At 42.8% G+C, this 25,675-nt stretch overlaps 1 protein-coding gene across 1 annotated transcript in view; it reads left to right on the top strand.

Moving 5' to 3' along the window:
* Positions 1 to 25,675, top strand: part of LOC107121387 (gamma-aminobutyric acid receptor subunit alpha-2) — a 108,939-nt gene that overhangs the window by 51,541 nt on the left and 31,723 nt on the right. The window contains exon 3 of the mRNA XM_015424303.1: positions 13,268 to 13,335. Coding sequence (XP_015279789.1) covers positions 13,268 to 13,335 — 68 coding nt within the window. The remainder of the gene's footprint in view (positions 1 to 13,267; positions 13,336 to 25,675) is intronic.

The raw sequence follows: 25,675 nt of genomic DNA, 5'->3' as shown, positions 1-25,675 counted from the left end.
CATTGTAGTGGACTACAATTCTGTTCCGTTATAAAGGTCCCTTCCTGGACTGTTGAATGATAAAAGTGTGGATGCCTTCCTGACCCTCTCAGATAGGCTGTTCCTGCGAGCTGGGAGCCACCAGTGAGAACACATGTGAACGGGGAGCTGCTGGTCATACCTATTGGCAGGGTGGCGCCTTGAGAAGGCTTTGCTCAGGTGAGCAAAACTGTCTCACGTTATGTGAGTCTGAGGCCATTCACGGTTTAGTAGAGGATAACCAGAACCCTGAACTGAATTTAGCAACTGACGGGTGACCAATGGAGCATCTGTAGAATGGGTGTGAGGTGCATATTTAAACATCCTATGGGTATTTTTTGTTTGATTTTTCTTTCTTTCAAGTCCATTGACTATTGGGTGAATCCAAGCCATGTAAAGTATGTGTTAAAACTTTGTGATGCAGATCAATTGAGTGTGGATTAGTCATTCCATCAGTTGCAAGGTCAGCCGATAACAATATAGTGTATGTGTAGAGTCCTTTTCAGATGTGATATTTTGGGGTATCAGCCATGCATACTGGGAGTGCATGGTATCCAAGATGATATTCACATTCACCATTTCATCTGAGAAGAGTACCGCTGTGACCAAATGTGTACATGTCATCAAATAATGTTAGTAATGTAATTATAAAATCTTTACAGGGTGTTACAAGGACAAGTAATCTGGTTTTAGTGATGTTGTCTGTGTGTCCTTGAATTTAAGAGGGAAGGGAACATACCTGACTTTGTAGTTATAAAACTAATTTTGCTTATGGAAAAGTAATAGTTCAGTTTTATTTGTCTAAGCCATAAGCTATAAGAAAAATATAAAACTGTAACACTTACTGTAACATCAGAGACTGTTAAAATGATAATAACAAGGCAAGCGCAATAAATTATCAACAATATAATACCAGTTATTTAATGGTCTATTACATGGGCTGGCTATTTTCTGTGCTAGCAAGCGTTTGAATATTTGCCGATACCAGGCGACGGTCTCCTCCATCACATCCAGCTTGTATTACTGCAATGTACTCTGTATGGGACTCCCTTTGGAAACTGTCCAGAAACTTCAGCTGGTCCAAAATGTGGCACCCAAACTACTATTCTTCGCCCGCTTCTCCCTTTGCAGAGAGATTTTCTGGATAGGGATTTAAATTTCTTTCTAGCAGACAAGAGTCCAGCAATAACACTATCTGTCGCTGAATTTTTGACTTATGTATGGAAGTCAAGAGTAGTACTTTGTAAATCTTGTAAACCATGTTAGGATTGCTTTGTATTTTGAGATATTGGGAATATTGGTTGACGTTGTTTTAGTACTACCCCTTAAATTTTTCTTTTGTTCTGGTTTATCTATGTTATGCCAATAAAGGTTTTCTGTTCTGTCTGTCTACTATTCAGAGGGGGTGCAGGGATTGGATCAGTGCTGAGCAGAATGATCTGCACTGGTTGCCCATTTGTTTCCAGGCACAATTCAGTGTACTGTTTCTTCTTCTTTTAAGGCTCTGGTCTAAACAGCTTGGAGCTGTTCAAGGATCTGCCACCTCCTGTGCTGCCAGTTAAGATCTTCCTTACAAGCCTTCTTCTCTTTGCCCCCCGTCTTCATCAGAGGTGACATGGGTGGCCACAAGAGACTGGGGGTTTGCTAGGGATGGCTCCTTGCCTGTGGAATGCCCTCTCCCTGAAGTTTTTCCTGGTGGCTACCCTACTCTAGCTTAGAGGGAACATTGGTGGCTACCCTACTCTTTTTTTAGGTACCACACTCAAACGTTTCTTTTTATCCATGCAGGTTACGAAGAGGTGGATCTTGTAGAGTCATGTTAACAAATTGCTTCTAGCCTGAGAAGTGTTGGTATGAAACTCATGTTAAGGTGCGATGTGTTTTTATGCTCTTGTTCTGTTTCTTATACTTTTTGTCCAGAGGTGGCTCCCCTATACCCACACTTACCCATCTGGTCAAAGGTAGCCTGGGGCCAGTGGCAACAAGAAAGGACCAGCAGGAGCCATCAGCCGGGCCTAATGGATCCCAGGGGCATGGCAACAGCAGAGAAGGCACAGTGGGACTCTGCCCCATATGGGACAGTCCCAGACAAAGACGCCAGATAAAGGGAAGAGCACTTAGTTGGGTGAAAAAAGGGGAGGCAGTCCCTGCCTCACAAAGCCCCCGTAGACTGAAGGCAAACTCCTTTAGAGGAGGCTGGGGGGAGGGTATATCAAGACCGAGGGAGAAGCCGCATTGGACATGGCTCCTGCCAGTTTCCGGAGGGAGAGGAAGAGGCTGGGGATGCCCCTCACCCTGGGAATCCATCAAAAGGTGGGTCCAGGAAGGGCTAGAAAGGAAGGGCAGACTGACCACTCCCTAGACTGCAAAGAGAGAGGCCAAAAAGACAGGGAAGCAGGTGGAAGCAAACCACCCCCCCTTCCTGGAGGCCTGAGGACTTCCTAAGACCCTGCTGGGGAAGAAGAGAAGCTTGGATGGTGCTGAAGCTCTGACCTCTGCCCCTGCACTGGAGGAAATGGACAACTTTATTAATTACTAGATTTTTTTAATGGTGTTTACAAAATGAAACATACTAAGAACATAAACACCATTGAAAAAAATCTAGTAATTAATAAAGTTGTCCATTTCCTCCAGTGCAGGGGCAGAGGTCAGAGCTTCAGCACCATCCAAGCTTCTCGACTGCTTTGAACGTGTTTAAAGAAATAATATGTAAAACTGGTAGGTCTGTTTGCCAATCAGAATGAAATTCATGGACAAGGGGGTTGCTGGAAACCTGCTGCTGCTGCTGCTGCTGCTGCTCTGTCGTAGCATAAAAAGGTCTGGATCAGCCCTGTTTCCTCATTCATCTTGCCTTGCTACATTCTGCTGCCTGAAGTTTATATTCTCCCAGCTGGCTCTGAGAAGGCACTCAGATAGCCTGGGGAGATAAATGAGAAAGAAACAGTGTATTGAGGTAAGGTGGTGGAGGAGGAGGCAAGGGTTAGCTCCCCTCACCTGCCAAACAGGTGTGTGTGTGTATATGTATATCAGTTCAGGTTTGCTCGTTTCTAGAGCAAGGTGTAAAACATTATTCTAGTGGAGCAGGGTCAGCCCTAGATGGGAGACCACCAAGGAAGTCCAGGGTCCCTACACAGATCGAAGCAATGGCAAACCACCTCTGAACATCTCTTGCCTTGTAAGCCCTACAGGGTTGTGACTTGAAAGCAAAAACCCAATGAGCCAGCTTGGTGTAGTGGTTAAGAGTGGCGGACTCTAATCTGGAGAACCAGGTTCAGTACCCACCTCCCCAGTTTAAGGCAGCTGGGTGACCTTGGGCGAGTCATGGCACTCTCAGCCTAAAAATAAGCATAGCTTGCCACCTAGTAGGCCAAAAAAGAGCTGTAGCTTCAGGCAGCCAAGCAATCCTTCGGGATCTCCTGGCTATGCCATATGATAATTTATTTAGAAAAATCCCACCACCCTTTGAGTAGGCACATTTATATACCATATATATATATATATATATATAACAAACAAATCGACCTGTCACCCAATTTGGGGCCCAAGATATTATAAACAAACAATAAAGCGCTAACAGTTGGAGCCCAAGCAGGGTTAAACCCTTCAGTCCATTGATTTCAGTGGACTTCGAAGAGTGTGATTTAGGACTTCATTATTTTAAAAAATTCTAATAGCCATCAACCAGCCCCAATAGGTTAACCCCTAAAGACAATGATAACCCTTCAAAAGCTTTACTAAAGGACTCACACCCTTTCCAGAAAGGGCCTTTCTTGTAGAGCTGTAGCTTCAGGCAGCCAAGGAAAAAGCCCAGTAGGAACTCATTAGCATATTAGGCCACACCCCTGACAGCACAGCTCATTAGCACATTAGGCCACACCCCCATGTTACCAGAAGTGTGGTTATCCAGCCACACCCACCTTTTGCTTGTTATTCTGTTTACCTTGTTTGTGGTCAAAACCCAGGGCTTTTTTGTAGCAGGAACTCCTTTGCATGTTAGGCCACACACCCCTAATGTAGCCAATCCTAATGAGTTTCTGCTGTTGGGTATGGCCTATTATGCTAATGAGTTCCTGCTGGGCGTGGCCAACTTGGGAGCCAGCTGGAACTCCGTTCCTGTGCGTTCCTGCCCAAAAATAGCCCTGCCTCTTGGGATATGGGATAGCAGAATTCAAGGGATGCCACAAGAAGCATGAAACAGATCCTGCTGCAGGATTTCTGTTGCTGCTTGCCTGGGGAGAAGGTATGAATATGGAGAAATGGGCACAGAGGATGTCACATTCCATCCCAGTTCTTTACACGAGGAAGAAGCAGTTCTGTAACCTGGATGAGAGGAGATCTTCCTGCATGTCAGGGTATGGGCATTCATGTTGCAAATATAGAGTGATTAACACATGGACACACAAATGCATGTGTAGTATCCACGATACGGTTGCCAACTTTGGATTGGGAAATTCCTAGAGATTTGGGGGGGGTGGAACCTGGGGAGGGTTGGGTTTGGAGAGGGGATGGGCCTCTGTGGGTTATAGTGCCATCGATCCCACCTTCCAAAGCAGCCATTTTCCCTCCTGGGGGAACTGATCTCTGTAGTCTGGAGTTCAGTTGTAATTCTGAGAGATTTCCAGCCCCCACCTGGAGGTTGGTATCCCTAATCCATGATTATTGTGCTTGTTGCATTTTTAGATTAGTTCTTTCTAGACCTTGTAGGGAACCCAACATCCACGATGGAGCAGGATGCATTGTTGGCCTAACTCAAAAGTAAATCCTCGAAGATCATTGATCCTCTTTTAACTCATTACCATGGCTGTGATTGGCATGGTTATTGTAATGTATAATTAGTCTTTCTATTTAGAGCAGGGTGGCAAAAATATAAGCTGGATGCTTTTGATCCTCTTTTTTAAAAAACTGTTATTGTAAAATACTTGGAGCTTCTGCTATGAGTCTCCTTTACTAGGCAACATTTAGGTTTTATTTAATATTGGAGTGACCTTTGACTTTTTCCATACTGTTATATTATTTTATTTCAAGAACAAATCAGCTGTACTCATTTCACTGCTGGCAACCCAACCTCTCTGTTACTGGGCAGAACACAGTGATAATAGACATGAAAAGGACTGGTGGTGGTGGGGAGATAGTCTAAGTCTGGAGTCTCGATTCAGCCCAGAATCAAGGGTTCCAAATTTAACCCTTTAGTATTCATATTACCTAAACCTAAACAGCACGATAAAAAGTAGAGACATCACCCTGCCAACAAAAGTCCGCATGGTCAAAGCAATGCCATTCCCAGTAGCCATGTATGGCTGCGAGAGTTGGACTATAAGGAAGGCCGAGCGCCGAAGAATAGATTCTTTTGAACTATGGTGCTGGAGAAGACTCTTGAGAGTCCCCTGGACTGCAAGAAGATCAAATCAGCCAATCCTAAAAGTAATCAACCCTGACTGTTCCCTGGAAGGCCAGATAATGAAACTGAAGCTCAAATACTTTGGCCACCAATGAGAAGGGAGCACTCACTGGAGAAGACCCTGATGCTGGGAAAGATTGAAGGTCAAAGAAGACGGGGACGGCAAAGGATGAGATGGTTAGACAGTGTCATAGATGCAACGAACATGAAATTGAGCCAACTTCAGAGGACGGCGGAAGACTGGAAGGCCTGGCGTGACCTGGTCCATGGAGTCGCAAAGAGTCGGACTCGACTGTGCGACTGAACAACAACAACAACAACAAAAATTCATATTACTACGTTTCTGTTAGAATTTTAAAAAATCCTAGTTGCTCTGTTTTCATTTTTTTCACACGGAATCGTTAAGCAGCATTGTGAGTTTGTCCTAAAACAGAAGGTAAATTTCATAGTCCCCTGTGCTTGCCCTTCTTTGCCGTTTGCTTACTTTTCTTGGCTCTTTCTGCCAAGTACCTATTTTGAAAGGCTTGTTCTATTCTATTGTGTCTCACACAGAGGAGAGAACATCTCTCTGTACTTCCAGTATGTATTTGTGGTCTCCATATGATATGTACCAACAATAAAACTCTTAGAAATCTTCGGGAAATAATTCATATGCCTATTAATACACCAAGGTTTCTAGGTGGTGTGACATGCTTTACGAGAAACTGCATTGAAAAGTCTGTGTCCTCAGGCTTATTTTTATCTCCCTGTGGGGAGGGGATTGTTCTAGAATTGTTCTCAGAGAGCAACAGTACCTCACCCATACCAGGCTGTTTAAGGACTCATCACCGTAATCTTTCCTCTTACTTGTACTTTTGATTACCGCCATCTCAAAAAAGATGTTGTAGAACTGAGAATGGGACGGGGGGGGGAAGCATTTCATATGATTGGGACTTGTATTTTCCTGACAAAGAAAATGATTTGGGATATTTTGAAGAGAAAAAAAGAGCAAATGGAAGGAATGTAAAATGATGAATTCTATAGATACAGATAATGTTTCTTCTCTCAAGATGCTAGAATGGCTGTTCTTAATGAGGTAAAATCTTGGGGAGCATTTAGCATCTGTGGGGGCAAATGAGAAATATCTGGGATTTTCCGGAGCCCTCTCTCCCTATTTGCAATGACTTTTACATTATTCACTCACCCCACTCCCACCCCACCCCTGTGGATAAAACTCAAGATTTTAGATTTCTTTTCCAAGTCTTTAAAAAAATAGCACACAGCCGATAGAAAGTCAAACCAAACATTGAGGAGATGGTTGATGCCAATCAGTCATGGGGGCCTCGTGGAATGTGTGCTTCAGAATGTGTCTCATAATATATATGTCATAAATATACCATCATCATCGAATCGCCCAGCCACCCAAAGCTGTTCTGGGCAATGTACAAAAGATACATATCATATAAATAAAGCTGTCTTGTCTGGAATGCTGTTCTTTATGTCCCAATTTTTTGCTTGAATTGCTGTGGGGGACATGATGATGATTATTGGGTGGGCCTTAGTGAATAAAGAGGTTAAGAACCATTGTAGTACAGTTTAGGATCCTGTAGCTGAATTGTCTACTGTAAGAGACAGTGTACGCTCAGGGGAAAATTCTTCATTCAAACAATACTTTACTGATAAAATCAAGTGGTAAGATACAGTGAAGTAACCATGCACTTAGGCAGCTGTTTAAAAGGATAAGGCAAATTTATGGAGAATATAGTTATTGGTCTGGCATTTATTAGAAAAAAGATTTTTGGTGTTCACTGGCAGGCTCTCTCCTGATTGATAGGTGCTGGGAGGGGGCTAACAGTGTGAAACGGCAGCCTCCATCATGCTTTGTGAACTTGTTACAGGCATCTGATTGGCTAGTGATTGAGATGGAATGCTGGGACTTGACTGGACCTTTGGCTTGCCCTAGCAAAGCTGCTGTTAGATTCCAAGGTGTTCACATCACCCTGTAGAGGGCAGTGGCACACATATCTATTGCTATATCCTTTACAGCAGTATGCAAAGAATGTGTTTTAAGAACATCTTTTAAGAATCTCTCCTTATATATAATTGAATAGTGGGTGCCAAAGTTCTAATTCTAAAATGCACTCCCTTAGTGTATGGCTGATGGCACTGCTCCTCAGCATATATCGCCACCAATCAGAAGGCAAAGCCCGGGTCCCGCCCACACCACAACTGCTGCGACAACCTGGTCTTTTGCATATGGAAGCTGATTGGACTTCAGTCCATTCCACACCTCAAACTCCCCCCCCCCGCAAGGCAGTTGGAATTTTCAGTTGCATAACATACCTCATAGGGGAGAGGAGAATGGGTAACAATGGTTACCACTCTCCAGGTGAGGGCTACAGATAACGCAAACATACAAATGCTCTTCAGGTAGCAGAGATCAGTCCCTCTGGAGAAAACAGTGAACTCTGTCATTAAACCCTGCTGAGGTCGCCACAGGAAACTGACACTGTTTGCCCAAAGCCAGAGCACTCTCCCAGAGCCTCTTTCTAGATCTCGTTGTATTTATTTCTGCAACGGGCATTATTTCTAGTAAAGCATATTATAGCCTTTGTGTCTAATGTAAACATCACAGGGAATTGTTTCTGTAGTAGATGTAAGCAAAGGAAAGAAAGCAAAATATTGCCAATCAACAACACCTTTCTTGAACTGTAACTGAATCCAAATATTAAACATGCAAATTGTGAAAGAGCAGAGACCATACTGCAGAGAGCAGAAAGGAGTAAGGAAGGAATGCTCTTTGAGTACTGAAATTAGTTGAATTTTATATTAGGTCATATTAGTAAGAGCATTACATTTCTGTTGCCTTGCGGTGTAAAGAAAATATATACATGGTAGTTTCTTTACTGGTAGCTTATTCTTACGAGAACGTATGTGTTCAGTGTTCAACCAGACAGAATTTCCTATCTTTTTTTGTGACAGTACTTTACTTCAGCCACATTCTGAAGTATTCATAATTTTACTTTTCTTCATGTAATTGTCTACCTGAATATATATCCATGGATCTTTGCAAGTATCAGATGAGTAACATATCCTCCAATTCCCTTGCCACAAATAGATCACACAATGCTTGCAGGCATTAGAATGTCTTCACTTGAGAGATGTTATCTGGGGCAACTCAATTCACATGTCTAGAGGTACTATCTGAACCTTAAAGTTCCTTATGTTGCTGTAATTAAGGGGGGGGGAACTTAGTTTGTAACTTTCATATATAATAATTGACATTAGTTATAAGAACCTAAACAGCATGATAAAACGTAGAGACATCACCCTGCCAACAAAAGTCTGCATGGTCAAAGCAATGGTATTCCCAGTAGTCATGTATGGCTGCGAGAGTTGGACTATACGGTAGGCCGAGCGCCGAAGAATAGATTCTTTTGAACTATGGTGCTGGAGAAGACTCTTGAGAGTCCCTTGGACTGCAAGAAGATCAAATCAGTCAATCCTAAAAGAAATCAATGAAGATGCAACGAACATGAAGTTGAGCAAACTTCAGAGGACGGCGGAAGACCGGAAGGCCTGGCATGATCTGGTCCATGGGGTTGCGAACAGTTGGACTTGACTGTGCGACTGAACAACAACAACAAATAAGAATACAATTACTCTTTTTATCTCTTTCTTGAATAATGCTTGAGAAACCTCAGACACTGAAAACACACATACACACAAACCTGATGTTCCTGTTTTGGGTCAATAGCTTCTTGTGGAAATGATACTTAAATTTGTACACAAAGTATAGCATGTAAAGTTTTGAGAACTGCTGGTTTAGAAAATACTACCCTTATTTGTAACATGATGCGAGTACTGTAGAGATTATCATGTCTTTTTTTGCTTGAATTATACCCATTGACAGTAACAATGGGAAGAATAGGTCTATTTTGTTTTTAGAATTGTAGTATGTCTAAAAGGCTTTGAAGTTATGTTGGTGTTCATTGGATGGGAATAACGGAGAGGGAGATAAACGCTGGAATTCTCCTGTTGTAATCTGAAGTGTAGAAAGTTTGTGGCTTGCAGAACTCCACATCTTGTATTGTAATAGCGAAGGCGGCCAATATTTGGATACTTAAATCTGTGGCTGGAGCTGTGAATGGGCAGGACGGGTCTTTCTACAAAGCTGAAAAGGATCCCAGGTTTGCAGAAAAAATGTGAAATGTAAAAAAAAAATACATTGGAGAGTTTTAAAAAAGCCAAAAATGATAAAAGGAGCACCTGTAGCTTTAACAACAGATTCCCTCAAGTGGCTGTTGCTAGGCAACGACAGTATTCCAAGCTGGGCTTTTCTTAGTAAAAGGCAGGGGGACGAGGCAGGGCCCTTTTTTGGCCTATTCTGCCCTTTGAGGGAGGACGCCTTAGGGCTAGGCCTGAGTAGGGTTGACAGCTCCAGATTGGAAAGTTCCTGGAGATTTTGTAGTGGAGGAAGGCAGGGTTTGGGGAGGAAAGAGTCCTCAGCTGGCTATAATGCCATAGAGTCCACCTTCCAAACCAGTCATTTTCTCCAGGGCGACAGATCTGGGCTGTTGTAATTCTGGAAGATCTCCAGGTCCTGCCTGGAGGCTGGCAACTCTAGGCCTGGCAGCAGCCTCTGGGTGACTTGATACCACCCGACTTGCATGACTCATCGAGGCCTGGCTGCTTGCTACTGTCCAACACCCTATGAGAGCCAGTTTAGTGTGGAGGTTAGAGCTTCAAATCCCCATCTTGTAGAAGCTCACTGGGTGATTTGGACCAGTCACATATTTTCAGGTTAACCTACCCCACCAGTTTGTTGTGTAGATAAAAAGGAGGAGAGGAGAATAGTGTAAGCTGCTTTGGTCCCCACAGTGGAGAAAGGAGAAGTATAAATGAAGTAAATAAATAATATAGCTGGAGATGGGAGGCAGATAAAATGAAGACTGGTGAATGGCTGGGAAGGAGAGGAGGGCACAGGAAACAGTTTCCCTAGGCATAGGCTGTCCAGGGGGGGGGGGAGCTTAAGACAGAAGGGCAAATACAGTTAGGTTGGCTGTTGCCTGGGAAGGAGATATGGTTGCCACCTCCAGGTTAGAAAATTCCTGTAGATTTAGGGATGGTGCCTAGTATTTAGTTTTCATTGTTCCAAGGATAAGTGTATACTAAATATATACCCAAAAAGCTCAGAAGCATAAACTGTGGTGGATTTCTAGGCTACTTGATTTTCTGTAAGTCATGCTTCTTACCCTTCGGTTTTCCCAGTCCAGCTAGGGCAGCTCTAATGTTCAGAGCCCTGTCCTTGGGGAAACCCCAGCCTCCTATATGTTCCAGTTTTAAAGCAAGTACCCCCCCCTGCTCTATATAGGTGTGTAACGATTCCTTGTTTATGTGTGTGTGTCTCTTTAAAAGTTTGGTTGCATGTTAGATTAGTCTAGAGTGTTTGAAGAGACAAGTGTGGTGTGATTGGTGATTGACAGAGAGAGGGGAGGGGTTTTAGAAAGTGTTTCTGAGTGGATGAATGGTTATGTCTTTCAGGAGTGACAGGTTTGACAGTTGAGGATGACAGAAAAACAGTTAGTGAGAGTTAGTTCTGAAGTTGGAGAGAGAAGCTGTCTTGTGGATGATATAGGAATTAGTTCTGTGTATGAAGAAGAGTTGAATGTATATGAAAGAAGAAAGTAAAGTTAAAGAGAAAAATAAAAAGTCTGAGTGACAGGATAAAAAGAAACAGTAAACATATATGGTCTAAGGAAAAAAGTGTTACAAAGTTACATGCCAAAATCCCTGACAGTATGAGAAAAACCAGTTGGAATTGTTCAGTATTTACCCATTCATAGATACAGAGTACTATCCTGTTATTTACGAATTATATCAACCTCGACCTACCTACCCAGTGATAGAAATATTATAGTATAAAGGTTTGGAAAGCCTTAAATTTCCTGGTGGCAGCCGGATATACACAGTAAAACAAAATAAAAAGAACACTTTAAAGGGAAACCAGACCTCCCCAGTTAAGGGGTCGTCACAAGGTGTCTACCAGTACAGTCCTAAGAATACTTCCCTGGGACTAAACACCATCAAACAGACCTGAGCAGGATCCAGCGTAGACCCATTTAGGATTGCATTCTGTGATTGATTGATTGATTGATTGATTCAGTTTCTATTCTGCTGTCCCCCACGATTGTGGGGCTCAGAGCAGATTACAACATAGAAATAGCTAAAGCATAGAATAAATATAAATAGTTTCTTCCCTGGCTGGTAGATATACTATTCTGTTGCCCAGATTGTGATGACATAGAAGTACAACTCTATAATTGTTAATCACATAAGTATATTATTTATTTACTTATTTACTTCATTTATACTTTGCCTTTCCCCTCAGTGGGGATCAATATGCCTTACTTAGTTCTCCTCTCATTTCCATCCTTACAACAACCCAGTGAGGTAGGTTAGGCTGCATATATGTGACTTTCCTGGGAGTAAGCCCCACTGAATAAAATGAGACTTACTTCTGAATAGACCTGCTTAGGATTTGCTTCCTAAGACATGCAAAGAAACATAACAAGAAGGAGGAGGAATATTTATGCTCTTGTATTCGTTGCTGTGGATGGGGGGGGGGACGACAACATGTGTGTTCTTGTTAGAGGGAAACAGAATATGGTTTCCAGTTTACTGTTGGTGGTCAGTACTTCTAAACAAAGGGATGCTGAGGCTTCAGTCACTGTTTGTGGTATGCCATCGTCCTGCAAGCCCTATGTGTGGGGAGACTTTAATTCAGTGGTAAGAGAAAAGCACTCTGCACTTGCTTAAAGGTCCTGTCTTTATTATTTTTTAACCATCCTTTCTGCTTAAGAATTCTGTGCCAAGGGACTGATGTGGGACGAGTCACTTATTGCTGGGCCTCAGGGTTCCTTAGTTGACCAACGTCCCCCAGATGGAATAAATGCATATCTGTTGGGCATATATAATGTAAGCATTTGACTTGTCTTGCTGCTTTTGTCATTTGGACCCACCTGCTTGCTTGCAGTTTATTGCCTGCTTTCAGCCTGAGTCTCTGTTGAGTCGACACCACCATTGTCTGACAGGCTCTCCCACAGTGCTGTCCACTCCTGCAGATCAGTGCCCTCATTTTCATCTGTGACGTGTTGGAAGGCATAATGCTCTACGTTTCACATTTAGAGTAAAAGGCATAGCATAGCAATATCCAGCTGTAAACATGACATATATCCAGGTGCAGATTTTGCATTTACCATGTTCATGCAAAGTGATATTCCAGCTACGTTGTCTGCAGCACAAATGACAAGGAATTTAACTGAGTCCCCAGTAATGATGTGTAACTAAAGTGGTCGTCCATACTTAACAAGTTGCCTATATAGTGGTAACAACAATTATTCATGTTATACTTGAAGGTGGGTAGCCATGTTGGTCTGAAGCAGCAGAACAACGTTTGAGTCCGGTGGCACCTTTAAGACCAACAAACTTTTATTCAAGGGATAAGCTTTTGTTCACAATCACACTTCTTCAGATACAATGAAATGGAAATTACCAGTCCATGCTTATAGGTAGAGGGTGAGCAGTAAATTATCAAGCAGTACAAGATGTTTAACAGATTCATTATAATGTATGATAATTTACTGCTCACCCTCTACCTATAAGCATGGACTGGTAATTTCCATTTCATTGTATCCGAAGAAGTGAGATTGTGCGCAAAAGCTTATGCCTTGAATAAAACTTTGTTGATCTTAAGGGTACAGCAGAACTCAAACTTTGTTCTGCTTAGTAAGAAGATGCTTCAGAACCTCTGGCAGCGCAAAAGGGAGGAAAAGCATGTCCTCACACTTTGTTTTTCTTTTCTTACGCCAGACAGTACAACTGAAGTCTTCACAAACATCTATGTGACCAGTTTTGGGCCAGTTTCGGATACAGATATGGTGAGTTTCCCAAGTAAAGGACTGTATATATTATTGTCTATATGTCCTGCTGTTCTTCTGTTGTGGACCTCAAGCTGGTGTACATGGGTTCCCAGGACTTCTCCCATCCAGCTTTGTACCTGCATACCTTTAGCAAGAGTTGCTGCATCACATGCCTTTCAAACATACCCTAGGACCAAGATAATATTTTACAGGTGGTTTGAGACACACAGTCAATGCAGGGAGGGGTTGGATTAGGGAAGTGTACTCTGTGTGTTTAATTTATGTGCAGAGTACATCATGCGAAATGCCAGCCTGGATGAATCACAATCTGGAATTAAGAATGCCGGGGAAAACATCAACAACCTCAGATATGCAGATGATACCACTCTAATGGCAGAAAGTGAAGAGGACCTAAAGAGCCTCTTGCTCAGGATAAAAGAGGAGAGCACAAAAGTTGGCTTGAAACTCAACATCAAAAAAACTAAGATCATGGCATCTGACCGATCACTCCTTGGCAAATAGAGGGGGAAGTCATGGGAGCAATGACAGAATTCACGTTCCTGGGATCCAAGATCACTGCAGACAGTGACTGCAGCCGTGAAATTAAAAGACGCCTGCTCCTTGAGAGGAAAGCGATGGCAAACCTAGACAGCATAATAAAAAGTAGAGATATCACCCTGCCAACAAAAGTCCGAATGGTCAAAGCAATAGTATTCCTAGTAGTACGGTATGGCTATGAGAGTTGGACCATAAGAAAGGCCGAGCGCCGAAGAATAGATGCTTTCGAATTATGGTGCTGGAGAAGACTCTTGAGAGTCCCTTGGACTGCAAGGAGATCAAATCTGTCAATCCTAAAAGAAATCAACCCTGACTGTTCCCTAGAAGGCCAGATACTGAAGCTGAAGCTCAAATACTTTAGCCACCAAATGAGAAGGGAGCACTCACTGGAGAAGACCCTGATGCTGGGAAAGATTGAAGGTCAAAGAAGAAAGGGGACGGCAAAGGACGAGATGGTTAGACAGTGTTATCGATGCAACAAACATGAAGTTGAGCACACTCTGGAAACGATGGAGGACAGGAGGGCCTGTCGTGATGTGGTCCATCGGGTCGCGAAGAGTCGGACTCGACTGTGCAATTAAATAGCAACATCTCTCTCTCTCTCTCTCTCTCTCTCTCTCTCTCTCTCTCTCTCTCTCTCTCTCTGTGTGTGTGTGTGCACGCGCGCTGTTTCCCAAATTTAAGTGTGCTGTTTCCCAGATCTTAGTGTCCGTTTACCTTATGTGTGTGCCTTAAGTGTTTGTCAATTTCCATACAAGTTTTCCTGGAGAAACTGTATGTCATCAGTTTACTTTCACCTGTGGGTGGAGGCCTCTTAAACAGAGTCCGTCAGCAGACAGCAGTGGTCTTTAGCATTTTCAGAAACTGCAAGAGATGGCAGTGGTATCATTTCTTTGAAATATTACACAGAGGTATCTTTATTGCCCTACTAATGGTGAGCATTCTCTTATTGCACCAAGAGTCACCGGCTATCAATCCAGGATATAGCAGGCGTCTAAGATACCAAAGTAACGCTTATAGATTTGTTTCCAGTAGTAATTACTCTTTCAACCTTGGAGAGCAAAACTCAAGCCTGACCCAGTGTCAGACTAACAGAATCCAATTACAGCAGCGTGGTCCGTCAGGCACAGCTGAAGACAGAAGACCCTGCAGGTAGCTTAGGACATGCCTTTTAAGTAAACTGCGACCTGGTAGTTTGAGGAGGTCGCCGTCAAGGAATCCTGAGACTTGGGGCCAGTTATAACACCCTTCTCATGGGGATCATGTGGAAAGCTAAAGTTAATTTCCTACTGGAGTAAAGGTTTAATTGAACATGCTGATAGACAAAAGCCATCAACACCATATGGCATGCAGGAACGTTTACTTGCAATAAGAAAATATTTAGAGTCGTTAACAAACATCCAAGGGTTCGAGTATCTTTAATATAATGACAGAAGAAGAAGAAGAGAAGAGATTGGATTTATACCCCACCCTTCACTACCCGGAGGTGTCTCAGAGCGGCTTCCAAACTCCTTTCCCCTCCCCTCCCCACAACAGACACCCTGTGAGGTAGGTGGGGCTGAGAGAGCTCTGACAGAAACTGCTCTTTTTCAAGAACAGCTCTGACAGGACTATGGCTTGTCCAAGGTCATCCAGCCAGGTGCGAGTGGAGGAGTGGGGAATTAAACCCGGTTCTCCCAGATTAGAGTCCGCGCACTTAACCACTACACCAAACTGGCCTTCTTTTGGTGGATCAATGGCTAGACTAAGCATGCCCTGACTGGATAGCCCAGGCTAGCGCAATGTTGTTGGATCTTGAAAGCTAATCAGAGTCGGCCCTGGTTAGTATTTGGATGGGAGATCTCCAAGGAATCCCAGGGCTGCTATGCAGAGGCAGGCAATGGCAAGCCACCTCCATTAGTCTCTTGCCTTGGAAACCCTACGGGGTCATCATAAGTCAGCTGCGACTTGATGGCACTTTAAACACACACAAACACAGACTAAGCTTAGGAGCTTTACCAAGAAAGGGTAATGGATTGATAACAACTGACTATAAGCAGGTTTTGTCTCTGTACTATTTTGGAAGTCTGCTGTGTCCTGAGTTGTTGTTCTTCTTCATTTCAACAAAGGTAGACCTTCTCCCATTAATTCTGAAATCGGAACGGGTGCAGTGTGCTTTTTACCACAAATGAACAAACATTAATGTGATCATACATTTGAGTTCCTCCAGAGTCTTTTCGTGTTGGCTTTTACAGATACGCACCGGTAAAACACCACATAAAAAGAATCTTTGATAAGGTGTACATACAGATCACATCAGGATTGTTTGTTCTTTGCAGCAGTTTAATATAGTGCACATACTTACTGGTAACTTAGAGGAGTTTTTAAAAGGCACACATTTCAGGAACACTCTTGAGCAGGATAAAAGGATGGGTTGAATGGGGAATTAGTTTGCTGGCAGGAATCATATTAATTGGTTGACCAAAGAGCTTCAAACGATAAAGTAAAATCAGGAAATCCACATTTTCATCATCCAGTTTAAGGTATTGCTATTTGAGAGAATAGGATGTACAAGTGACAGGATCAAGAGCATGCTTATTTATAAATGGGGACCAAATGTCCATGTCTTTGTCTTTATATTAACTGCATGTCCACCTTTATTGCTCTTCATTGAACATCTTGCAGATAAACAATAGTCTAGGCATCAGTAATGTTACCTGTTTACATGAGATGCATAGTTTACCTTTTTTCCTGCCGTATTTCCTCACCTCCCTATTCAATTTCTGATCCCCCTCTGTTTTATTTCTCTTTCCTCTTTTTACTTGCCCCATCTTGTTTTATATTCTTTTTTTTGCTGAATTTTAATGTATGTTGATTTTTGGAAACTATGCTATTACAGTGGTGAAATAAATAACAATTTCTGTAACACATGTAACAAACTATCTGTAGTAATACCAATATGATCACTGTAGTCACGGTTATGTGTTGGTTAGAAAAAATACAAATGTAGTATCATATCTGACAGCTGAATGACATGTGACATTGTGGCTTTGCAGTTGTATCCTCCAGTGTGTAATTTAACCTCAATCTTGGGAGAGGCCCTATGGATTGGTATTGTAACACTGGGAAGAGGTTCTTTTAGTTCACTCTCACACACACCACTGCACACACTGTGCTATTTCCATGAAAACCTACCCCACTGATGGTTTTAGCTCCATACTTTGCCAGACTTTTTCCATATTGGGACGAAAAGCAGGGATGATTTGATATTTGCAAAACATTTTCTCAAAAGGCCAGTTTCTCTTAAGGTGAACACTATACTAAGTTACATAAATGATTTGCTCACAATTTTAAACCAACTATATTGCATGGCTTGAACATGATGGCTGGCCAGGTAGCCACTATTGGTGCATGCCCACAGTTTGCTGGCATACTTGGATTATGTATACCCCAGGATCATTGTGGGAAGGCATGGATTATTCAGTATCAACTGTACTAGAAAGTGTGTGTGTGTATTCCTTGTATGCCCATGCAGTCAGTGATATTTATCCATTTGTGGCATTCATAATAGTGGCTCGTGCTTCAAACTGCAAGCCATGCAGTTCTTCTCCCCCATGCACCTGCACTTTGGCAGCACCATTAACAACCATATGAATTTGGCATGCAGGGGAAAAGGGGAGAGCTACTGGGTAACAGGTATAAGAACATGCATCCACAACACTTCTTGTGCTAACAGTTTGGAACAATTTTGAGTGTGGAGAAAAATTAACTCTCCCCCCCCCCCAGTATTTGTGGGTGTTGCATGCAGTTCATTCGCCAGTGGATCTGAAACCCAAATAGAGAGTGAGCATCCATCTCTAGATAAAGGCAGTCCAGCAGATAGGAACTCTGGGGCAAGGGATGCTCTGTATTCTTGGTGCTTGGGGGGGGGGCAACAGTGGGAGAGCTTCTAGTGTCCTGGCACCACTGCTGGACTTCCTGATGTCACCTGGTATTTTTGGCTACTGTGTGACAGAGTGTTGGGCTGGATGGGCCATTGGCCTGATCCAGCATTGGCTTCTCTTATGTTCAGTAGGGGTCACTTTCAATTAGGGTTGCCAGGTCCCCCGGCCACCAGTGGGGGATGGGGGGTAGGGCTGCCAGCTCCAGGTAGGAAAATGCCTTGAGATTTGGGGGTGGAGCCTGGGGAGGACAGGGACCTCAGTGGGGTACAGTGCCTCCAAAGCATCCATTTTCTCCCGGGGAACTGATCTCTCTAGTTTAGAAATGATCTGTAATTCTGGGGGATCCCCAGGTCCCACCTAAAGGTTGTTATCCCTGCTTTCAACTATGGAAAGGGTGTTAGAATAGATAGTTAACTCTGTTGCTTCCTAGCACTATAGCTTGAATCCATAGCTGAATCTCCCCGGTGCTTGCTTTTTGAGACTGAAGTGCACATCAAGGATGTCCCCAATGTCACTTGTTCCTAATGCAGCTCTGTACTACGTTTATTCCCTAAGTTGGTCACATGTGTAATTTTTGTTACAAAATGGCCTGTTCTCTTTCTGTGTTCAGAAATGCACATCTTTTATTAACAGTATAAGTTCCTTTTCATCACAGAAGTGTGCTTATTTTCACCTGACAAGCATTAAATGATATGCCATTTCAATTTGTCCAGGGCAGTTCTTGTTGGAAGGTTTCTTATTTTAATTTCCCAGTCCCTGTTGAAATAGCACATATCGAACTTTAACAGGAATCGCAACTAGGATGCTGGCCGTAGAGCATATGTAAAGTTTAGCTTAAGCAATATGATTGAAGATGGCAAGTTACTCCAATGAATAGCAGGATTTCCCCCATGTGACAACGCATTGCGGTTTATTTTAATAGACTCATTGACTGGGAACAGTTGGCTCGATTTTTGCAATACATGTAAGCGTGAAACATGTTTGTTTTTGTTTTCTTAATCTAGAGCGCTGGGTGGAGAATGCATTTGGCAGCATTTCACACATGCTTTGCTTGGGTGTAAATGGGACCCTAAGAGACTCAGCAATGGAGAATGGAATCCTGTTTAGCATTTACGAAAAGGATAGCTCTCAAGAGGGCCCTTATGGAAATGAAAATCTGTGACTCAAAATGACAGCCAGAGCCATTAGCCGCAGGACTGTTTGCAGATAAGTAGTCAGCTATATAAAAGTGGTTAAAGTGTTTACCAGTGTTAGGGATTCACATTAGCCCTAGCACATGAACCAGCTTTTTAATTTTTCTTTTGCTAAAAATAATATACACTGGTAAGGTAGAACAGCCAATTCCTAAAACCGCAGGGAAAGCCTTTAAATGATGTAGAACAGAGTTTGAGTCCAGTGGCACCTTTAAGACCAACAAAGTGCAAGCACACTTCATCAGATACAGTAGAACGAAACCTCCTCAACTATTACTTATAGGGTGTGGGTGGGGTTTGTTGTCAGGAAGTTCCATTTAGAGTCAAGATACATAAGTACTGGATGATTATAGCTGACATTAGATGTAAGAAAGATCTGTGAATAGCAGTAATTTAGCATACAAATACCAGAGTTAACAAACAGATGGGGGAACAAGGTTTGAGTCCAGTGGCACCTACAAGACAAATAAAGTTCAATTCTGGGTCCAAGTGAGAACTGAGAAATTTAGTATGTACACTCCTTCAGATTAATTGAAACAGATTTCCTCAAATATTGCATATAGGTAGGGGGGTTAGTTTCCAGGAAGAGCTAATTAGAGTCACGATGCCTAAGTAACGGAGCAATAAATACAACTAAGACTGGAATAACACATTAGGTGACATGTAAATAGCACTAAGTTGGTATACAGATATTTGAGGAAGTCTGATTCAGCCACCGAAATAGCTGCACCCGAATAAAAGCTGATATTATTCACCTCGGCAAGTGAACTCAGTAAATTAGGGATGGGCACAAACCAGGAAAATTTAGCCATTTAAACCTAACAGTGGGGTGGGTAAGCCCATCCGCTATTAGGCTGACATGGCTGGAAGCCAATTCATCGATCCCTTTCGCTCTCCCCCATGCTTGGCTCACCCTCCCCACTGTTAGGTTTAAATGGCTAAAAGCCATTTCACCAATCCCTTTCGTTCCCCCCTGCTTCCAAGCAGGGGGAGTGAAAGGGATTAATGAAATGGCCTTTAGGCATTTAAACATAACAGAGGGGTGGGTGAGTCAAGCGGGGAGAGCAAATGGGATCAGTGAATTAACTCCAGCCATGTCAACCTAACAGCAGATGGGCTCACCCACCCAGCTGTTAGGTTTAAATGGCTAAATTTTCCCAGTTTGTGCCCATCCCTAATTCAGAAGGCATTTAAAGTTTAAATGCCTTCTGAGTTATAAGGTATAATGGCACTGGATAAATTCGGGTTTCCCCAATAGGTACCCAAATCCTACTACAATAGGAATATTGGGATTCGGGAATACCAATTTTTTCCGGGTCCAATAGACTAAAATTGGAAAAATAGCAATTTTTTGCACTCTCCTAGTCCACAAGTAACTAAATAAAGGTGAATATAGTATAGCAAGTGAAGTTAAACCTTACATAAACAATGCTATATCATATCTCCCTCCAGTTTGAATTCCTGCTACAGCTGTTCATTATAGCTCTCAAAAAAGAAAATGCCTGTCATTGTGACAGGTGATAAAAATGGAGGGAGGATTCATATTTTGTTGTTCAGTCGCACAGTCGAGTCCGACTCTTTGCGACCCCATGGATCAGATCACACCAGGCCCTCCTGTCTTCCGCCATCCTCTGAAGTTGGCTCAATTTCATGTTCGTTGCATCTATGACACTGTCTAACCATCACATCCTTTGCCGTCCCCGTCTTCTTTAACTTTTAATCTTTCCCAGCATCAGGGTCTTCTTCAGTGAGTGCTCCCTTCTCATTTGGTGGTCAAAGTATTTGAGCTTCAGTTTCATTATCTGGCCTTCCAGGGAACAGTCATGGTTGATTTCTTTTAGGATTGACTGATTTGATCTTCTTGCAGTCCAAGGGACTCTCAAGAGTCTTCTCCAGCACCATAGTTCAAAAGAATCTATTCTTCGGCGCTCGGCCTTCCTTATAGTCCAACTCTCGCAGCCATACATGACTACTGGGAATACCATTGCTTTGACCATGCGGACTTTTGTTGGCAAAAGGATTTATATACTACAAGGTAAAACTTTCTCAGCTGCAGAAAAGGCATTTTTTACCTTATTCATCTTCATTTTAGTTTGCAGCCTGCTCAGTATATGCCAAGGAACTCAAAAAGAAGCACGGAAAACAAGGTTGGCCATTTCGCTAACCCTGCCCGTTCATCCACATTGCTCTCCTCTAGGTTTCAGTTTGGTGATCCCAGAATGATTTATTTATTTATTTACTTCATTTGTATCCCACCCATTCCTGCATGCGGGCTCAGGGCGGGTAACATCATAATTTCATTTAGAGTGTAATCAATAAAATTCTGCTTACAGTATAATCAATAAAATTTAAAATTATTAAAAGTTGAACTAAAATGGTGAAACAATTTTCTGTTGGCTCCATCAGCTGGATAGATGACAATCATAACAATTTCACTAGGGCCACTTTGCAGGGGAGGCCATGTGATTGGATGTCCATCACCTCCACCAAAGGCCTTGCAAAACAGCTCCTCCCGCAGGGCCCTGATCTCAATTGGGAGCTTGTTCCACTAGGTGGGGTCCAGGACCGAAAAAACCCTGGCCCTGGTTGAGGCTAGACGGATGTCCTTTGGGCCAGGGATTACCAGTAGATGCTGCTCAGCAGAGTGCAAAGATGTGAAAAGAATCCAGGAACTGGATTTTGTATCAGCTAAATATAGGGCTCATGGTACCTAAGTGCTTTTTCACTTGAATGGGTTGGATCTAGACTAAAATGGCAATTTCTACTGATTCCCTCTTCTTGCTGCTTACCTCCCACCACCACCACTTGCGTCAGTCTACAGGACCTACTGTACCCCAGGAGCAGCAAGAGATCTGTAGGCTACCATGGAAGGGGGGTGGCAAGAAAGTTCCAAAATGCTGATAGAAAAATTAATGTGTATCTATTCCATTGGATTCCAATGCTTCTGGCCTGGTCCTGAAATGGATTTTGCTTATCTGTGTGGCTTTTTTCTGCTCATACGGATTATGTGGGAAGATACACAGTCTGTGTTTCTCCACATTCACCATGTGCACACAGGCAGATTATGGGTACCACATGTTTTTCAGGTAGGGTTGCCAATCTTCCTCCCAAGGATCATTTTGGGGGCAGAGCCTGGGGAGGGGGAACATCACAGATATGTGATGTCAGATCCGGGTGATCAAATGGTAGTGACATCACAACATCTGTTACTCTCTAGGATTTCCCCGAGTCTTGATTATCTTTACCAGATACTTTCCAGGATGTGATGTCACAGTGCTCACACCATCATTCCCCCTCCCCCCCTTTTTTTTCCTCCTGCTGCTCCATAGATCCAGCATGGGGAATGGAGCATGCGAGAAGAAGGTTGCCTGCTGTGACATGTAACCTGATAAGGCCATCTTCTGAAATAGCGTACTTTAATTATATCCAAATAATGCCCTGAGGACCCAAATAAGCTCTCAGACAGACATGTCAAAAGAAATTTAACATTTGAAATGAGATAAGGATGTGGCTGAATTTTAGCAAGCATTTTATGTTTATAGGGAGATTACTTTAGTAATCCAATATCCAGTTTCCTCAAAGAGCTAATACACTGAAGCCCCCTTCCCCAAAAAGTCCCATTTACCCTAGCTTCCCCCCTCTCCAGTGTTCTAGAACCTCACAAGGAAACAAAAGGTTTGAAGGTTGACTGGGCACAAGGAGAAACAGACTGGTGGGGTTACAGTTTAGGCCTCTCTTCCTCATCTGTTGAAAGTGCCCCTGTTATGGGCATTCTGTAAAAGATAAATGGCTGTTGAGGCTTTGTTACACATGGCTACAGGGTAATGTGTAGTTTCAGACACAGCTGAAAACCCCAGTTATCTCTTTTTTGTTTCCAAATCCAGACTTCCTTTTAATAGCTGCATTGCAAGTTTAGGGAGGTGCATTAGCAATAATACATTGAGTCAAAGGTGAAAGTTGGAAGAGATAGTGAGGAGATGATTTTCAACTTCATTATGTAGAATAATGGGCACTAACAAAAGGAAGCCAAAGTGCAAGGATAAAGCAGATTGCACCTTTGGAGATTCAGCTGTCTCATAGCTGTGTTTATGAAATGTTTAAGCTCGGTGTTGTGATGAAAAGCCCTAAAGAATTACAAAGAGGCCAGTGATGTAAATGCATTGTGACATTAGCCGGAGAGAAAAAGCTGTGTTCACTTTAAAAAAAAAGAAAAGAAAACTACTCCCCCCCCCAATGCAAAACAACTGAAAAACAAGACTAAAAACTCTGAATGGTTAATCACCATAATTCTAATCAAAGACAAATAACATTAGATACCAATTTAAGCTGATAATTTCTATATCTTCTGTTCAGTTAGGAAAATGTGTGGCATTTTTTTTCTAAGTGTAGGTAAAAGGGTGGTGGTGGTCTCCATGCCCCACCTCGAGACTATCACTGATGTCCTTGGGAGTCCAGGCGGAGCTGAGAAAACTGCTAGTATTGTGCTTAAGGTTATTGGGTATTTCTGTCAAAAAGAGGACAGTAAACAAAATTACGTGAGTTTCAGACTGAGGTTGATGATCTTGAGAATCATTTTCAGGGGTGTACTTAAGGGTGGGTGGAGAGCATGGATCCTGAAGGAGTTCTACAGGAACACTTCCCAGATTTTTTAGCTGAAGCTATCCAGACAGAGAATATAAATAGGCTTTGTGTTTCCTCCATGAATAGAGGCAATAAGCTCCAAGATCTCATAACAAAGTTATTTTTTTCAAAACTAGAGATTTTGTTCTTTACAACAGTCCAAAAGTATCAGATTATATCCCAGATCTGAATATTTCAGAACATGAGTGCTGAAGCCTTACTCTATGGGACGTAACCTCTTGTCCAGTTACAGAGAAGTTGGTTTAAAATATATTGGAGGAGGGGAGGAGCAAAAGCTTAGTGGCAGAGCACCTGCGTTTAATGCAGAATGTCCCAGGTACATTCCCCAATATGTGGCAGAACATCATATCCAAAGTTAGGCACCCCCTCATAGATCTCTACTTTACTATCAATACCCTACAAGATCGCTTCCCCCAGTACCAAAAAAACCCAACCCTCCTTCTCCAATTGACAGTGCCCTATGACTGCAGACCTTTTGGGTTTTGCCATCAAGTGGAGGCCCACTGGGCCTTGCATTACTTCCATTCCACCAAGAACACCAACGAGGGAAGATTAGAATGGCTCTAGTGGCTGTTAACAGTTCTTTGTTCTTGCATTGCCAAACTGATCTTCCTCCTCCACCTTTCCCTTACATATCTCTTCCTTTGTTCACCTTGCCTTTTAGTTTGTATGCCTGACACAGGGTCTGTATCTTATTTATCATTTATACACTGTCCCTGCCATGACCATTGTATTTGGAATTTCAATTGGGAGACAATTTTAGTTTAAAAAGCAGAATCACAGACAACATTACAGGACTCACTTATCACACTTCAGTGTTGTGGCCCCGTATACAATGCAGTTTTAGAAGAGTGTCATCCTCTAGGAAACAACTGAATAGACTCTAAAAAAATCAAAGAAAAAGAAAAAAATCAAACAAAACCCAGCACTGCTCTCAACCTGGGAGTGTAACTATGGTGGTAATGAGGATACCTTGAAGGAACAGGTCTGTAGTCTGGGGGTGCTCTTGGACCTGGTCCTGCTTTTGAAGAAGGTGGCAACTGTGCCCAGGAGTAGTGCCTGTTATAAGCTTTGACTGGTTAGCCAGCTGCGGCCTTTCCTGGGCAGAAAAGATCTGGCCACTGTGGTACATACCTGGTTAAGTCTAGATTAGATTACTGCAGTGCTCTACACATAGGGCTGCCCTTGAGAAGTGCTCGGAAACGTTACTAGTACAGAATGCTGCAGCTCAGGTGTTAACTGGAGTGGGCTCATAGCAACTATATCATTCCAGTCTTGGCTCCTAATTTGTTTTCAGCCACAATTCAAGGTGATAGTATTGACCTTTAAAGCGCTGTATGGTTTGGGACCAACATATGTGAAGAATTGCCTGCTCTGGTACGATCACCCTCCTAGGTCCTGCGTCAGGTGTCTCTGCCTTCTGACATTAGGCAGGAGGCAACTCAGGTGATGGTCTTCTCAGCTGCAGTACCAAAACTCTAGAACTCTCTACCCAGGGAGATTCATCTGTCCCCTTCCATTGCCATCGTTCAACAATGGGTGAAGACTTTTTTCAGTGTTCCCTTAGTGAGCCCTCCTTCTTGATGAATGTTTTTATTGTTTTTTATGTCTTTGTATGTATTTTAGCTCTGGTTTTAAATGTTTTAATGATGTGTGCATGTTTTTTTGGGGGGTTATTTTAATGCTTTAAAATTGTGTTTTTATTATGTGAACATAAGAATATAAGAGAAGCCAATGTTGGATCAGGCCAGTGGCCCATCCAGTCCAACACTCTGTCACACAGTGGCCAAAAATACCAGGTGCCATCAGGAGGTTCAGCACTGGGGCCAGGACACTAGAAGCCCTCCCATTATTGCCCCCCCCCCAAGCACCAAGAATACAGAGCATCACTTGCCCCAGACCGAGAATTCTTATCTATACCTTGTGGCTAATAGCCACTGATGGATCTCTGCTCCATATGTTTATCTAATTCCTCTTGAAGCCGTCCATGCTTGTAGCTGCCACCACCTCCTGTGGCAGTGAATTCCATGTGTTAATCACTCT

This window comes from Gekko japonicus, unplaced genomic scaffold, assembly GCF_001447785.1.
Source record: "Gekko japonicus isolate JY-2015 unplaced genomic scaffold, Gekko_japonicus_V1.1 scaffold2510, whole genome shotgun sequence".
Classification (NCBI taxonomy): Eukaryota; Metazoa; Chordata; class Lepidosauria; order Squamata; family Gekkonidae; genus Gekko; species Gekko japonicus.
Note: the sequence above shows the minus strand (reverse complement) of the source record. Positions and strands in the feature narration are given on the sequence as shown.